The sequence below is a fragment of the Cavia porcellus genome, unplaced genomic scaffold (genome assembly GCF_034190915.1).
Source record: "Cavia porcellus strain 051 isolate PalLab524CR breed Dunkin Hartley unplaced genomic scaffold, mCavPor4.1 scaffold_8, whole genome shotgun sequence".
Taxonomy (NCBI): domain Eukaryota; kingdom Metazoa; phylum Chordata; class Mammalia; order Rodentia; family Caviidae; genus Cavia; species Cavia porcellus.
The window spans coordinates 39,592,983-39,611,000 of NW_026947491.1; the positions used below are offsets into that span (position 1 = coordinate 39,592,983).

The 18,018-nt window shown below is 35.6% G+C and overlaps 1 protein-coding gene across 1 annotated transcript in view; it reads right to left on the minus strand.

The window, feature by feature from the left end:
- Window positions 1–1,093: 1,093 nt before the first annotated feature.
- Window positions 1,094–18,018, minus strand: part of LOC100722568 (olfactory receptor 10AD1-like) — a 49,576-nt gene continuing 32,651 nt past the window's right edge. The window contains exon 3 of the mRNA XM_003476075.2: window positions 1,094–2,063. Coding sequence (XP_003476123.2) covers window positions 1,094–2,063 — 970 coding nt within the window. The remainder of the gene's footprint in view (window positions 2,064–18,018) is intronic.

Here is an 18,018-nt window from a genome sequence, read left to right on the forward strand (position 1 = left end):
AGAAATGGTCAGAATTTAAGTAGGAATCTATGCTAGTGACAGCCACAAAAACATGACTGGATAGGATAAGGCATGTAAGGCATGAAACTGCAAAAGACAGGCTCACAGAGAAGCACAGAGGTTTTTGAGAAGGTTTTATTTAGTTACACAGATCACTGTGAAATTGTCCTGGGTTTACAATCACTTCTTTAGACCATACATGAAGGATTAGGGATAAGAGAGAAAGAATTTAGTGATGTGAGTGAACGATATCATGGGATGTGCTTTGTAAGTAAAACGAGACAAAAAGGAACCTTCAAAAATGTTATATTTAGATTTTACAACACACATTCAGCAACAATATTTTAAATGTACAAACATGTTGAAATACTCTTGTTTCAGCATTGTATAATGCAGATGATGCTCAAATATTCCTGACTCTAAGACACTGTATTACTATATAGCTTGAACACCCAATTGCAGTCTAAGGCAATTGTTACCCTCAGGCTTTTTCTTTTTTCTCTCCTCTTTTTTATTTATACTCATGAATCTGGCATACAGCACTTCCTCTTGATAGCTTTGGTTATTGATTTTCACTTTTTCTGAAAACTTAATGGAAGAACTTCAGGGTCACCATGGAGGGGTAATGACCATATTTCATAGCATATTTCCTCAACCTGCTGCAACTCAACATCAATTACATCCTCTTATGGCTCTCAGTCTCTTCCTTTCCCAAAGCCAACACTCCTACTGATTGACTTTGCCACTAAGAAATAATGTCCTTAAGAGCAGGATCTGTTTTTTTCTTTAATTACTTTCTCTTTAGAGGCATGACTGCCTTTTCACTGGTTCTCAAATTGCATTGAATTGTGCTCGTCCATCCAGTCGTGAACTGTATTTCTAACAAAGGTTATGGAGGATGGGCTTGCTGGAAGTGAAGTCAGAGTCCAACTTTAAATATCAGGAAAAACATTCAGGCCCAAATCTGGTGCCCAGGAAGTTAAGAATTCTCTTTCCTGGAGTTTTTCAGCATTGGAGAGTTATGTAACTGGGAAAGAGGCGACTACCCTTCTCAAACCACAGGGGTGGTCATTTCTTCTCCAGGGGTTTCCTGCTAGACAGACTCTGCCTGGGCCACTGTGGTTCTCCTAAAGGCCCTCACCATGGCTCCTTTCATTTCCTTGTTACGCAAACTGTAGATGATGGGGTTGCACATGGGGGTGATGATGGTGTAGAGAAGTGAGAAAGGCTTGTCTTTCTCAGGCCCATGTGTGCTGCGGGGATTCATGTAAGAGAACATAGCGGAAGTGTAGAAAAAGATGACCACAGTCAGGTGGGAGGCGCAAGTAGAGAAGGTCTTGCCCCGACCTGAGGAGGAGGAGGTTCTGCCAAGGATGGAGGTCAGGATGCGGGCATAGGAGGTGACAATGAGGACCATGGGACTGAGCAGCACCACAATGGCATCAACAAAGATCACCATCAGACTAAACTGAGGGTCCCCACAAGAGAGATTGATCACAATAGGGGCCTCACAGAAGAAGTTTTCTATATGGTTGTCTCTGCAGAATGGGCCTCTAAATGTCATGTAATCAAGAAGAATACCATTGATCATTCCCAAAGCCCAGGCAGTACTCACTAATCTTACACAGATCTTCCAGCTCATGATCTGGGCATAGCTTAGTGGGTGACAAATAGCAGCATAACGGTCGTAGGCCATGAAAGCCAAGAGGATACACTCAGCCACACCCACACCAAAAACTAGGTACATTTGGGTCAAACAGGAGGCAAAAGATACAGTGTGGTTTGTGATTGCCAGGTGAACCAACATTTGTGGAATGGTGGTGGTGATGAAGCAGACGTCCAAGAAAGAAAGGTGGCCAAGGAAGAAGTATATGGGGCTGTTAAGCCTGGGGTCTGTCCAAGTGATGAAGATGATGAGGCCATTCATGGCCATGGCAAGGCTGTAGAGCGCGAGGAAGAGGGTGAAGAGCAGTGCTTGCGTGGAAGGAGAGCTCTGCTCAAAGCCCACAAGAATGAACTCTGTCACAGTGCTGCTGTTCCGTAGTTCTACTATGTGGGGGCCACTTGAGGAGGAAGGATAGAAAACACAGAGGTGAGCAAGCTGCACATAGCAGCTAACCTTGGCCAACTTATTCCGACAGAAACAGATGCACTCAGCATTAATTAAATGCACAAGACAATAAATGACAATCCAATGTGAGTAAGAAGTGTGAAAGGCAACAGAAAATTCTAGTGTTACTGTAGACTGAAATAGGGGAGCCATGCCACAAGCCAAGGAAGGTTTATCATACTTTGTGTTAAACAAGATTCACCTGAAATACTTTATTCAATTCTGGGCTCTTTTTAAATAGAATTCACTTTTTGGGTAGTTTTAAGTTCACAGTAAAATTGAGCAGAAAATACAGTTTTCATGTGCCCCTGTCCCAGTACATGTACTATCTCCATTACTATCAATATCCAATAGAATAGCACATTTATTCCAACTATTGAACTTACACTGATGTATCATGATCAACAACGTCCACCAATCACACTGGAGTTCAGCCTTGGTGTTGTGTATTCTAAGTATTTGGACAAATGTTCCCAAAGTAATTTCACTGACCTAAAAGTCTTTTGTGTCTGCATATTCATCTGTCTTCCCTCTTAATGTCCTGATTGATCTTGTTATTGATTCTATATGTTTTTTCAACTATGTACCTTACATGAATATCTATCAGTGGAGTTGTGTTTAAAGAAAAAGAGGATGGTGATGGTTCTAGGAACTATGTAACAATCCACTGAAAGAAAATTTAAAAGAAAGACTTAGAATCTGAGAGAGCACTTAAATGTTAATCAGTTTGCCAAGTGGAAGAAGGAATTTACTTTTTCTGTGTAGTCTTAATGAGAGGACCACAACCAGAGGGTGGATCAGATAAATAAATGGCTGTTTTTTAGGTAAAAATTGTCATTATCTTAACTATAATCACATTTGCTTATTTTGCCACATCTGGAAAATTCTGAAATGTAAAAATAAAAAAGGAGATAAAAATGATCATCTAAGAAAAAACACTTTAATGCTTCATTTCATGACTTTTAATTTTGTTTTCTGGTGTAAATACTCCCACCATGACCTATTTCAAACTACTACATAACACTACAAGTTGGGAAGAGAAATACATTAAGTCAGTATAATATTACTTTCCTATACAGATACAATAGATGTAAGTAAACTCGATAGCATAATAAAGTATCATAACAAAATTAACAAGTGATGAGTTTTGAATATTACCTACATTTCTAAGTATAACTTATTCAGCTGTAAATTGATATAATTTTAGAATAATGGCTGTTTAAAAAAATAGTTTTCAAAAATCCCTGAAAATTTGATAATTGACTGTTGAGATTGGGTACAACTGGCTTCAGTAAACATTGAAATGAAAATATATAGGCAAAATTACTGTTTGCAAGTAGCCCTTTTGGGCATAGAGTGCCTTTTTCTTTTTGTCTTTATGTTTCTGCTTCAGCCTGCAAGGAGGCTAGAATTTCTTTTTTTTTTTTTTGTCTTTTTCATTTTTATCGGTACCAGGGATCGAACTCACGACTGCCTGCTTGCAAAGCAGGCACTTATGCCGCTGAGCTAAATCCCCAACCCTGAGGCTAGAATTTCTACCTGAACTTCTCTAAGTAGCAGTGAATGCAAGGAAACAATTCTGACTGGATTGTTCATTTTGGCTCTAGAAATAATATAGTGTCCCTCAGTTTGGCACTCATTATATATGTCATGGTTCATACACAAAATGGGACAAATTTGCAGAAACCAAGTCTTACCTCATTCAGCTGCTATAACTGCAAATGGTACATCACAGAATCACTGCAACTGGTAAGAGACAATCTCGTGGAGTTTGAGGATGTGGTCAGGAAGGGCATCTAATGTTGGGATCCTGTCTGCAAAACAGAAGGTGCACTTAGTAATGTGCATAATCTCTCATATGAAATTCCTCAAACCATTCCAGATAAACATCTACTCAAATAAAAAGTTATTTACTCAAATAATTTGCAAAGTATATGTTATCCCACGTAACTCATAAAAATCCCATGAGACATATTCTATCTCCCTTTACAGAAGTTCAAAAATTGAAAATTATAACAACAGCTTTGGTGCTATATTTTTGGATGGAAAGAAGATTGGCAATGTGCATCAAAAGTCTGCAAAGTGTTCATTCCTTTTAATGAGAGTTCCTTTATAATCCAGGGAGTCCAATTTCTTCCACTTATCAAGTAGGCAAGAAATGTTACTTCATGTAGTTTCTCTACGGTAGACATGTTAGTGTAATGAAAAAAAAAGAGGTATCTAAAGAATGATCACATTGAGATATTTATATATAATGGACACAACTTGAGATCATGCTCATAAGCCAAATAAATCAGACTCACATGTATAAATACCATATAGTCTCCCTAGGGCAAGAAATGATGAGTACATAAGAATTTATGGTAATCATGATTCCCCATTACATTGCTTTGAAGCCTTATAATGTTTGCGTTCATTAGTTGGAATGATTTTATACTGGTTTGTTTGATTTTATTATCTGTGATAGTATGAACAGCTATTTTGAAGAAAACAAGACATTATATTAGCCAGTGCTGATGTAATATTATCTTACTCTGAAGTGCTACCATGCTTTTGTTCTTCTGTTTCTACACTTTAGCCTTGTCTCTAAAATAAGAATAATACTACAGCCTAATTGTTGGATTAATAGAAGTAAATTAATAATTCTCATGAAGTTCTTGGAATAGTGCCTGGCATATAGTGTTGCTGTAGAAATTTGCTAAGTGAATAGATTTACCCACTTTAAAAAATTTGCACTAAAACCCAAATTACCAGCTGAGAAAAAAGCTTTGTGTACAGAATTGTTCACTATAATATTTATGATGGCAAAAATTAGGAACTGTAATAGAAGAGTAGTTAATTGCAATACAAAATTAAATTAGTAAAATGTTATGCAGGTATTAAATTACATTTACAAACTCTGAAAAGATGTTGAAATATATTATAAATTAAAGTCAAGCAAAAAAAAATACCAGTATATTTAGTGTATTCATGATGACATGAATTTAAAAAAAACTTTCTTTGCACTGATGAAAGATTGGAAAGAAATTCACCAAAATGATGAGTGGCCACTTATAATTGGTTGAGTATGAAAGATGTATTTTTAATTCTCTTCTCGCTCTTCTACTTTTAAAACCTTAACATTTTTTCATTTGATACTTATGCATTTTTAATATAGAAAATGATGTGTGAAAAGATACAGAAAAAGTCATGTTATAGTTAACCATAATGCATCATATTTAATAACTATAAAAACTTCAGTTATATTGTAAGATGATTTCTTTAAACATTTAAATTAAGAGAAATAAAGATAAATCCTTAAGAAGATGCAAAACAGAGCTGAAGTATTCTAATTACCTACAAAAAGTTAGAAGTCAATAAATGTGAATTTTAGGTGAGCTTATCATGATGACAATTAATCACTAGGCTAATAGGAGGATTAGTTTCAGGATATTTGGCTGCCCTCTGTTAACCCATAATGGGAACATTTAAAAAACTTTTGAGATTGTTTATGGAACTAGAAGTGGTACCCCGTCAAATGCCTAGCAGGATCTGAACTATATCTCTTCTGATACTATTTATTTTGTACTGGCATCAGTAAAGATTAGGATTTATTTTTAAATTTTTCTTCACTATGTGGTAGTAAATTAAATATTTGCTAAATTTTAATAGTATTTTCTATTTTGTTAGCCTAGATCTTTCACAAGGCAAATGTGGTTCCTTTTCCTTTCATCTATCCATTCTACTTTCTATTCTCTCGTAGTAGGATCATCTATAAACACTTATCTCTGCCATGCAGGGCTCCAAACTATGCTTCACATTAAATGATTATCTGACTGGTGTGGGGCTTTTGCTTACATGCCAATGTTTTATTACTATTGAGAATATGAAAGCACAAGCTCTGTTCACAAGAAAACTTCTCTAGATCCATGCAAATGAGAGACAGCACAGATAACCTTATAGCGGGTCTTTTTTCAATCTATTTTCCTCATATTAGATGATTCTCATTTTCACTATTCTTCCCACTAAAATATTTGATAGTTGTTCTTCAGCTTCCCACCAGAGTCTGAATCTAAATTGCACATAAACCAAAAATAAAACAAACTAGAAAACTAGTTTTTATCTAAACAATAAATATCCTGGAAAATGTTTTAGACAATTTGGAAAAACAAGCCTCCCCAAATATACCATGGGACAGAGATAAACATAATTTGAAAAAATTACCAGTTATTTTACACATAAAATTTGACCTTCAATAAGGTTTGGTTTTTGTACAAGATGAGGTTGTAAGAAATTATACAGAAGGCTTCTGTTGATGATAGCAAGTCTGAACATTAGATTGGCTCTTTTAGGCAGTCTTAGCAATTATTATGGCTAAGTGCCATTTATGTTCTTTCAAGTAATTATATTGATAGTAAATAATCAGTATCACAAATGTAAGGGGATGAAATAATATCTAAAAATACAGGAGAAGTGACTAACTATGTAGAGTTGGAACAACAGAGAAAGGCTAGGTACCTCAAGAGGAAAAAACTGGTAGAGGTTAACAGAGCCAGTATCTGTGACATTTCCTCCATAGCCACTGAAACAGAGTCCTGGTGTGATCTGAACACAGGAATCAGGGAGTATTCATCTCAGGAAGTTCACAGAGGCAGGGTCAGCTTTCACTGAGAAATAAGCACATTAACTAACCTTGACCATGAACGTTAGCAAATGCTGGCGAGAACATTGGCTGTGCTGATCTCAGGTCCAGAGCAAAGGGTAAAATGAGTTCTGCTGCAAACAAATACATTATTTAGAGTTGTGAGCTCCCAGTTCTTTGTATGCACATACATACACACATGTGCACACACACAGATAACAATATAGAGGCTACTTCTCATTGATGAGTCGTGGAAAACGGACACATGATCAATCCCTTCTTGAAGTCTGTCTTAATTTGATGAGAATGCAGGAGTTTAATCAAAGTTGTAGGATCTCTAGGGAAACATGTTCACTGGCAAAGAGCCCTGGAATTTCTGAGTTAGTTTCAATTTCCCAGATAGAATCTTTTCCTCACTCAAGAGTGCTGTTCAGAAGAAGCACGGGTACTATTATTTCCATGTTTTCTGCCTTCTTTTGATCTCATTTCTGATGGAAGAACATACCTAAAACTTATCACCCTAACCTGTAACCCAACATGTTTAAGGAGATTTAGTCCAGTATGAGAAGCCAGAAAATGAAAAGGATAGTAGGTTTGGTATTACATCATTATGTAGTGCTTCAGTCACCTCTTTTGGATAGAAAGAGGAAACAGAGGCAGAGAAACGTGGAAGGCTGTGCTGTCTATATAATCCACACTAGCTCATTTACCTTACCAATAATTTGCTCTAGACAAACTTTCCTAACTGAGTGGAGCTACTAGAAACCTCAGAAGAAATTACTGATTAAACGTTGTTTTTCTCCATTTCTCTTACATATTTCTTGACAAGATTCAGAAAGATTAAGTAACTTGCTTAACATTACATACCTGAGTAGAAGTGCAACAAAGCATTGATTTCAGATGGAGCATGAGGTATGATCTTTGGACCAGGCCTAGCTAATATTCTATTTCTTCTCTGTTCAGAAGACTCCAGGAAAGAAGAATCCATGTCTCTGTGGAGCATTATTTTTCTATGTGCTACCTGAATTGTCTACATTGGAATCTAATAGTGATACTTGTTGAAAGAGAAGATTCTTTGGTCTAACTTCAGGACCAATTTAATTAGAATCTTTGAGACTATGCCAGGAAGAAAATGTCAGCAAATTTTTTAAGCAAGAATCAAGCATGTTACTTTTATTGAACACAGTGAAATACAGTCAAAACACATACACACATGACTTAAAAATAAACACTAGATGAATATGTTTATGGCATTAATTGTAGTGATGTTTCATGGAGGTATACGTATCTCCAAACTTATCAAGTATAAACGTTGAATATGTAGCATTTATTAGGTCAATCACACCTAAATAAAGTGGTTTAAAACAAATAGCAAAGATCCAAGCATATAAGACAAAAAGTTGTCACACTCACTCAGTTAGCTTTTTTTCACACGGTTAACTTAATGCTACTATAGAACAAGAACTTTAGAAGAAAAGCAATTTGTAAAAAATTTCACTATGAACATAGATTAAAATATGTCATCATTTAGTAGGTTTATTTCTAGAAATACAAAGATAAATAAACATTAGATAATACTTAAATATAATTAACAACCCACACAACACATACATGTGTATCTGTTCATGTTTGTATATATAGAGAGGAAAAGATAACTGAAGGCAAATGCCAGTGAATTGTAAAGTTCAGCTTGCTTGGGTGATAAAACCTCTTATCAGATCAGAAATGGAAATTTCTTTAGCTTGATAAAGAATATTTACTAAAAAAGAGGAAGATAATAAACTCTAGAGTACAAAACAATTTAACTAAAATTAGAAATAAGATAACCAAGACAAGAATGTCCATCAGAATGTTAATATTCAACTTTGTGTTTGAAGTGTTAAGCAATACAATAAGATCAAAGAAATATGTGGTACATAGATTAAGGAAATAAACTTTTTACCCTGAAAAAAGTGTGGAAATCAAATGAAATATGGAACTCAGTAGAATAATTAGATAGAATATCAATATTAAAATGCAATAGAGATAAACCAAACAAAAATAATAAAAAGAATCCCATTAAAATCAGGAATGTCATAAAATAAATATAATATTACAGAATGTATATGAATTATATGAAATAATCCATACAACCTTGTTTAAGAACACAAAGGACCTTCATAATGTAGAGCTATAGAATAGTTCTCCACAATATTAATAACTACAATTAAACACAATTAAAATGTCAACAACTATCTTTCTAGAACTTGATAATATAATTTTAATTGGACCTGGAAAAGTACGTGGGCAAACTGTTTAAAAGGTATACTTTAAAAGTATAGTTAGGGTTGGAGGAAAAACTCAGTGATAAGAGTGTTTGCTCAGCATCTATGAAGCTCTGAGTTTGATTCCCAGAAGCATTTTCACATCCTACTATTAAATCAAACATATCACAGTAAAAAACAGAGCAGCACTGACAAAGAGATAGAACAATGAACAGAATAAATTGCATAGAAACAGATCTTTGTATATGTAAGATATGATATACATATGGCATATGAGAATATAGCATTTCAGATCAACAGAGAAATAAACAATTAACTTAATAAATAATGCCAGAATGATTAGGCACCCAGTTAATCAGAAAAGTACAATTTCTACTACTTACAAGACAAATTCCAAGTGGATTAAAGAGCCAAACATAGGAATGAGGATGTGGCTTAGTGGCAGGGTGTGTTCCTATCCAGGCCCTGGGGTTGATACCCAGATTCCCAATTAAACCAAACCCATCAATCAATCAACCAAACAAGGAACACATAGCATAGGTTCTCTTAAAGTATTAGAAAAAATTAACATTGACATTGAAAAGCCATTTTAATTATTTTTTAAATTTTACTTACTTATTTTGTTTTTTTGGGACAGTCTCACTATGTAGTTGAGGCTAGCTCTGAACTCACTGTGTAGCCCAGGCCAGCTTTGAATTCATGGTAAGCCTCCTGCCAAAATTATGGATTTGATGAAATTACTATGCTTAGCCTTTTATCAAAAGGCACAACATTTCTAAAAAAACAATGAACAGAGTTTTAAAAAATTTTATTTTAAAGAGATTAAGACAAAAGAGGACAGAACAAAGCATATCAGAACAGAACAATGTAAGCAACACAACACTTCACAACAAGACAACTGGATATTAACAGTAGCTTCCTTAATGTCTCATTCTTTGAAACAGTTGAGCATATCTTCACATACAATAATATCAAACATAACAAAAAGTATAAAACCATTCAAGAGAATGAAAGTATTGCATTCAGAACCAAATAACAGAAAATGAACAATGGCTACTTTATTATCTCATTTTCCACATAAAATTTGTTTATACTATCACACATATTAAAATCCAGTAAGACACAACATGACAGAACCATTGGAAATAGAAGGACAAAACCATGGTAGGACTTCAAGACAAGATGATATTAAATCAGCAATGACTGCTATAATGTCTTGTTTTCTTCAAAGTATCTGTTCATACCATCACACATGATAAAATCAAACAAAACACAATAAAATCACTCGAACTAATGAATGAAAACATTATAAGGCTTCAAAGTAATATAATGGGGAATCATGATTACCATAAACTCTTCTGTACTCTTACCATTTCTCACACTATACGGTATTTATACATGTGAGTTTGATTTATTTCATTTATGAGTATGGTCTCAAGTTGCATCCATTTATTTATAAATATCTCAATGTGATCATTCTTTATAGCTGAGTAGTACTCCATTGTATGAAAATACAACAACTTTTTTTATCCATTCCTCAGTTGATGAACACTTAGGTTGCTTCCAAGATGTGGCTATTACAAATTGTGCTACTATAAACATGGGTGCACGTATATCACTGTGGTATGATGTTTCCAGTTCTTCTGGGACTATACCCAAAACTGGAATAACTGGGTCAAATGTCTTTTGAGGAATCTCCAGACTGAGCTCCACAGTCTTTGCACCAGTCTACACTCTCACCAACAGTGCGGAAGAGTTCTGTTTTCCCCACAGGCTCTCCAGCATTGGTTGTTGGTGGTTTTCTTTATACTGGCCATACTTTCTGGAGTGAGATGAAATCTCAGTGTGGTTTTAATCTGCATTTCTCTAATGACTAGTGATGATGAACATTTCTTCATGTATTTATTTACCATATGTATTTCTTCATCTGAGAAATGTGTATTCATCTAGGATGCCCATTTTTTGATTGGGTCTTTGAATTTTGGGGGTCTGATTTTTTAAAAATTCATTATATGTTTTATACAGAAGTCCTTTGTCTGAGGGACAGTTCACTAAGATTTTTTCCCAGTTTGTGAGTTTTCTTTTCACTATGCTGGAGATTTATTTTGACATGCAGAAACTCTTTAATAAAATGTGGTACCAGTTATTGATTCTGGGAAGTATTCCCTGTGCAGTTTGATTCCTGTTCATGAATTCTCTCCTACCCCTATGTCTTCAAGATTTTTGTCTACTTGGAGTGGAGTGAAGATGGCGGATAGATAACAGCTGGCTACAGAGGCTCTCTGAGATAGTCAACTTAGAATTAAACATAACACAGCGTGGGGAGCCCTGAACAGAGAGAGATGAATTCTCTTGTCCCAAGAAGAAACTAAGGTGAGAAGAACCAGTCATACAGTCCCAGTGCTATTATTAGAACAGCTAAAGGTTCAGTGCTCCTGCCGCAGCAGGCGACTTGCCAAGCCATCTAAGGTCCCACCACTTCTACTCACTGGAGGTGCAATAACACAGAGGTCAGGGGTCAGCCAGGCTGAATGGATTGCTGAGCTGGTGGGGAGCCTGCTTCGACCTGTGGTGAGTGATGGGAGTGGAGCCATCCCACAGAAAGGGGGGCTCCTGCAGACAACATTCTGGGACTGGGCAGAACTGGCAAGTACAAGGGGCAGCAGTGACTTCAGTCAGTTGTTCCCTTCCTGAATGGGATTGGTGGAGTGAGCTAGGCCTGGGTCACGTGATCTGGCTAAGACCCAATAGGTTATCTGAAATCAATTCCCTACAGTGGTGGCACACACTAATGCAGTGAAGCCTCAGAAGTTTGATTGACCTAGAAGGTCAGATTTTATTCAAAACTGGAAGGGAGGTGGTACACAGTAATACACTGCAGGTCTCAGCAGCTTGACTGATCCAGAGGGGAGGCGTCAGTATATGCTGCCCCTGTTTGCAACTCACTAGCACACTGCAATGGGAAGAGTCATCTAGCCAGTGTTCTTCAGAAGAATTGTAACCAACAAAGAAAGAAACTGGGACCTCCTGGAAGAAACAAAAAAGATATGAAGAGGAAGCAACAACAAAAAGTCCCCAGGTTCCAACCCTGAGAACATTGACCCAGGACAGGTAAATACAAAGGAGAATGAGAACAGCAAACATGCAATATAAGAAATGTTACCAGTGGACATAAAAAGATATCTTTGGGACCTCATAGATGAGTTCAAATGTGAAATATTTAGCCAAGTAAAGCAAAATATAAGAAGATTAGTAAAAGAGATGCTAAATACCCTTCAAGCAGATACAGATGGAAGAAGGGAGGAACTCAAACAAAGGAGAGAACCATTGGATGAAGAATATAAAAAAATATAGAATACATGAATTCAAAGAGATTCAAAGAGATCACAAGGAAATTAAAAACTCTATGGAAAGATGGCAAATCTGCTTGAAAGAAACTAAGGATAGGTTATCCAAACTGCAGGACAGTTTTACAATGTGGGATTATGGAAGGAAAAACTTTTTAAAAATAACAAGGAAAGAAGCAGTAAAAATACAAAGGCTAGAAGACAACAAAAGGATCTATAACTTGAGAATAAAGAATGTGAATGAAGAAGGAACTACAAAGGCTATTCACAGAAATAATTAATGAAAAATGCCCAAACATAGGAAAAGGAAATGTATGAGGCATACAGAACTCCAGCCACCTACAACCAAAATAGAGCTATACCCAGGAATATAATAATCAAGATCCCATAAATTCAATATAAGAATAGAATATTAAAAGCTGTTAGAGACAAGAAACAGATAACCTATAAAGGAAGGCCCATCAGAATAATGGCAGACTTCTTGACACAAACCACCAAGTCAAGAAGAGCCTGGAGCAAAATATTCCAAGCCCTGAAAGAAAATAACCTCCAACCCAAATTGATATACCCTGCTAAACTGTCTCTAGAAATTAATGGAGAAACAAGAGGCTCAAGACAAAGAGGAACTTGGGAAATTCACAGTCACCAATCCAACTCTACAGAGAATACTGCAGGGCATTCTAAAGAGAGAGAAAAATACTAGGATCCCAGGAACAGTGGCAGAGAAGCCTCAATGAATGGAGCAGAAAACATAATGAAGAAGACATGCAGACAACTTATGGCAAAAAAGGCATAACAGAAATGAGGCAGAATAGGTTGGTTATAATCTCTAATGTAGATGGTCTTGATACACAAAATTCAGGAAAAAAAGCACCACATTTGGGGTAGATCAGGAGGTAGGGTCCACTGAGATGCCTTTTATAGGAAATATAATTAACATGAAAAAGAGTACATGGACTGAAAATCAAACATGAGAAACAATGCTCTATGTGACAGAGAACTAGAGAGTAATAGGGGCAACTAGACCAGTATTTGTGGATAGGTTGGAAAGACAGGCTTTAATAGGTAAAGGAATACAATTAGAGATCAAGTCCAGGAGAGAGAAGATTCAGAACCACTTAGGTAAATAGTAGGTTGCCACCCTCCCCCATTTAAAACCAAATGTCTTGGTCAGACCCAAAAATGTACAGTGTACCCTAGGGAAGTGAAAGGGGAGGGAGAGTCTTAAAAAAGATGGCAGAAGATGTTGTTAATAGTGTATTAGGATTTAAAACCCACGTTACTCACATCACTCTGCTTAGGTAGATTTTATTCTTTTTTTGATAGATTTTACTCTGTCCCAGTTTGTCTACTTGCATTAGATTTGAGGCCACAGACAGCTATCCCAAAAACATCAGGATATAGCACAATAATCATCTTTAATTTCCTATTATCTTAATCTGGAATCCTGTATGACTTATACTGTTTTATCATGACTGATCTTAGTTGAATCTTGCTTGTTTGATTTCTGTTTGGTATCGACAGATTTTATTCAAAACTGATATGATGGATAGTATCAAGTATGAGAGTATAGGCAACTACACTGAAGATGACAAGACTCTACAATACATATTTTGGTTTGATAACTGCCTGTTTTTGAAGTTTTATACTATAGGCAAAGTTGTAGTTTTATTAATACTGTCATATACTGATATATTCAATTATACTGTGCCTGATGATATAGCCAATTCTACTGAAATAACAAGAGACAACACAGGAACTATAGTAGAACGCCTTGTACAATGGTCTTATATGTCTTTTTCATTTCATGTGTTTATAGGAATATGTTTTGTTTTGCCTTGCTTTGTTTTGTTTCTCCCTCTAATACAGAAAGGATAGAAATACATGTTAAGATTCATGCATGTGTAGAACCTATAAACAGTTTATGAGAAATGACCTTATGACACATGATGAAATGAACAGATACTTTGAAGAAAAAGAGACACTAAAGTACCCAGTGCCGATCCTGGAGTGTCATAGTGTGACACCCAGAAATAGTATTATTCTTTGTTCAGAGTGATATTAGCCTGCTTGGGTTTGTTCAATCTCAACATAATTGAAGATATGGATAATTGCATGTATCTTTAAGTGTATAGGATTGGTAACCATATTTCTAAGTTTTTTGGATAGTTGAACAGAATTGGTTGCAATCTTACTGTTTGAATCCCCACTTTATATGTTCTACTTTAGTATCTTGAATAACTATTTGTAAGAGGACAATCTGTAATCATCAACTGGTGATTCCTTACTGTTTATTTTCTTTGAAAGTATGTATTATTTCTACCCATTTTCTGTTTTGTTTAGTCTTTCTTTAAATAAAATTTTTAAAAAAGACACTAAAGTACCCAGTGCTAATCCCAGAGTGTTAGGATGTAAAATCCAGCAATACTGTTATTCTTTGTTCAGAATGACTTTAGCCTGCTTTAGTTTGTTTAATCTCAACATAAATGAAGATATGGATAACTGCATGTATGTTTAAGTGTATAGGATTGCAAACCATATTACTAAGTTTCTGTTGGATAGTTGAAGAGAACTGTTTGCAGTCTCGCTGTTTGAATTCCCACTTTATATGTTCCATTTTTGTATCTTGAACAACTATTTGTAAAAGGACAGTATGTAAACATTAACTAGCGATTTCTTACTGTTTATTTTTTCTCTGAACATATGTATTATTTCTATCAATTTTCTGCTTTGTTTAGTCTTCCTTTACATAAAAATTTAAAAAAGATTTTTGTCTTCCAACAGATTTAATGTTTCTGCTTTAATATTTAGATCATTGAGCCACTTAAATTTTAATTTAGTACATGGCGATAGGCATGGGTCTAGTTTTAGTTTTTGGCATATGGAGAGTCAATCTTTTTTAAAATTTATTTAAGGAGGAAAAAAAAAACAGAAAAAGGGTACAAGTTATACAGAATTTCAGAAAAAAAACCCAGTAGGAAATCAGTAGTTAATACATTACATGTTCTCATCTTAGAAATAGTTGTTCAAGTTACAAAATTGAAGCATATAAAGTGGACTTTCAAACAGTGAGAGTGCAAGCAGTTTTGTTCAATGATCCAACAAAACTCAGTAATATGGCTATCTATCTTATACACTTAAATATACACGCAGTTATATCATTTAGAGCACTTTCTTTTCCTCTCTTTTGTACAATGACAATTACACATTTTGGGTTTTATTAGTCACACAGTTCTTTTTAGTTTTTTTGAAGAGAATAAAGCCAAATGTGCCATAACAAAACAGAGTCAGTCAAATCAAAAGGATGGACATAATACATAATGTAAAAACAAAATATAAAGTGATCAACAATGGTTACCATAATGCCTCTTGCTATCTTAAAAAGAATGGCCTATATCATCAGTTATAATAAAATTGAACAAAACAGTAAAGAATAAAATCAATAAAACCAAAACATTGGAGACATTACAGGACTTCAAAAGAAGAAAATAGTCCAACCAGAATGGGCATCATAATGAATCTTATTGTCTTCACAGTTGTTGCCTATACTCTTGAACTTGGTATTATCAAGCAAAACAGAATAGAGGAAAACCAATCCAAACAAGATGGTGAGAGCAATACTGGGTTTCAAATCAAGTTAATAGGAAATCAAAGTGGGTTACTATAACATATCCTGCTATTTTTTATTTTTCCCTTAGTTAAAAAGATAAAAATAAAAAAGTAAATAATAAAAAAAGGAGATTGAGATAAAAGAGGACATAACAACAAACAGCACAGGTCAAAACATAACCATTTAAGCAAAATAGTGTTTTACCACAAAATATCCAACATAAAAGTAGTTACCATAGTATCTCTTTCCTTGAAATCTTTGAGTATAACTTCATATACTGTAGCATCAAACAGGATATTTAGAATCAACTAACAGAAAATGAACAATGGTTTCTGTATAACTTCCTTGTCTGTAAGTTTTTGTTTATATTATCACATATTATAAAATCCAATAAGATACAACATGCTAAGACCAATGGAGACAGAAGAGCAAAAGCTTGATGGAACTTCAAAACATGATGACATTAAATCAGCACTAGCTATTATGATGTCTTGTTTTCTCCAAAATAGCTGTTTCTACCATCCAATCTTCTCTGCTTCATTTCTGTTGAGCTCTTTTTCTGTCATTGGTTGTCAGTTTGTCTTCTTCATTTTGCTTTCTGCTCCATTCATTGTGGCCTCTCTGCCACTGTTTCTGAAATCTTGGTATTCTTCTTTTTTTAGAATGTCCTGCAGTATTCTCTGTAGAGTTGAATTGGTGGTTGCAGATTCTCCTAGTTCCTCTTTATCCTGGAAGCACCTTGTTTTTCCACCAATTTCTAGGGACAGTTGTGCAGGATATATCAATCTTGGCTGGAGGTTATTATCTTTCAAAGCTTGAATTATTTCCCCCCATGCTCTTTGTGATTTGATGGTTTGTGCTGAGAAGTCTGCTGTAATTCTTATGGGTGTTCCCTTGTAAGTGATCTGTTTCTTGTCTCTGAAGGCTTTTAATATTCTGTTCTTATATTGAATTTCTGGAATTTTGATTATTGTGTGCCTGGGTGTAGTTCTGTTTGGGTTGTAGATGGCTAGCATCCTGTATGCCTCATACATCTGAGTATCTTTATCTTTTGGCAAATTAGGGAAATTCTCCTGGATTATTTCTGTGAGTAGCTTTTGTAGTTCATTTGTTTGTGTCCCTACTTCTACTTTTACATTCTTAATTCTTAAGTTATAGATCCTCTGATCATCCTCTAGCCTTTGTATTATTGCTGTTTGTTTTCTTGTTATTTTAAAGAAGTTTTTCATTTGATGCTCCCACATTACAAATCTGTCCTCCAGTTCAGATAATCTATCCTTAGTTTCTTTCAAGTTGCTATGCCAGCTTTCAATAGAGTTGTTATTTCCTGGTAATCTCTTTGAACCTGCTTCATGTATTCTATGTTTTCTCTATTTTCTCCATCAAAGAATTCTCCCTTTTTTTCTGTTCTTCCATTCCACCATCTGTTTTTTCTTGGGCGATGCTTAGCATTTCTCTAATTATTCTACTTATATCTTCCTTTACTTCGTTAAATACTTCAGTTTTGAACTCGTTTATGAGGCTCCGGAGATATCACTTTATGTCTATTGGTTCCGTGTCTGATATTGCATATTTTCTGTCCTCATTTTCCTTTGCATTTACCTTTGCTGGATCAGTGTTCTCAGGATTGGGGGCCAAGGACCCTTTCTTGTTGCTCTTCCCATACTTTTTGTTCCTTCCGTACAAGCATATATAGGAGGCCCAGTTTCTTTCTTTGTCGGTTACAGTTTGTTTGAATTGTGCTGGCTATGTGTTCCTGCCCACTGTAGTGTACTAGGGAGACACAGACCTGGGCAGCCTCTGCTGGGCCCACCCCTCCAGATCAACCTACTGAAGGCTTCACTGCTAGGGTGCACCACCATGCGCTGGGACCTGGTTTGGGCTAGCCTACTGGGTCTTAGTCTGGGGCTTCACCCAGGCCAAGTGATCCCCACCAATCCCTCTTGAGAGAGCAATATGCGACTAAATTTACTGCAGCACCCTGTTCTGGATAGTCTGCCTGGTCCCAGAATGTCTTCTGTTGGAGCCTCCTAGACTATGGAAGGGTCCCCATTCCTCTCATTCAC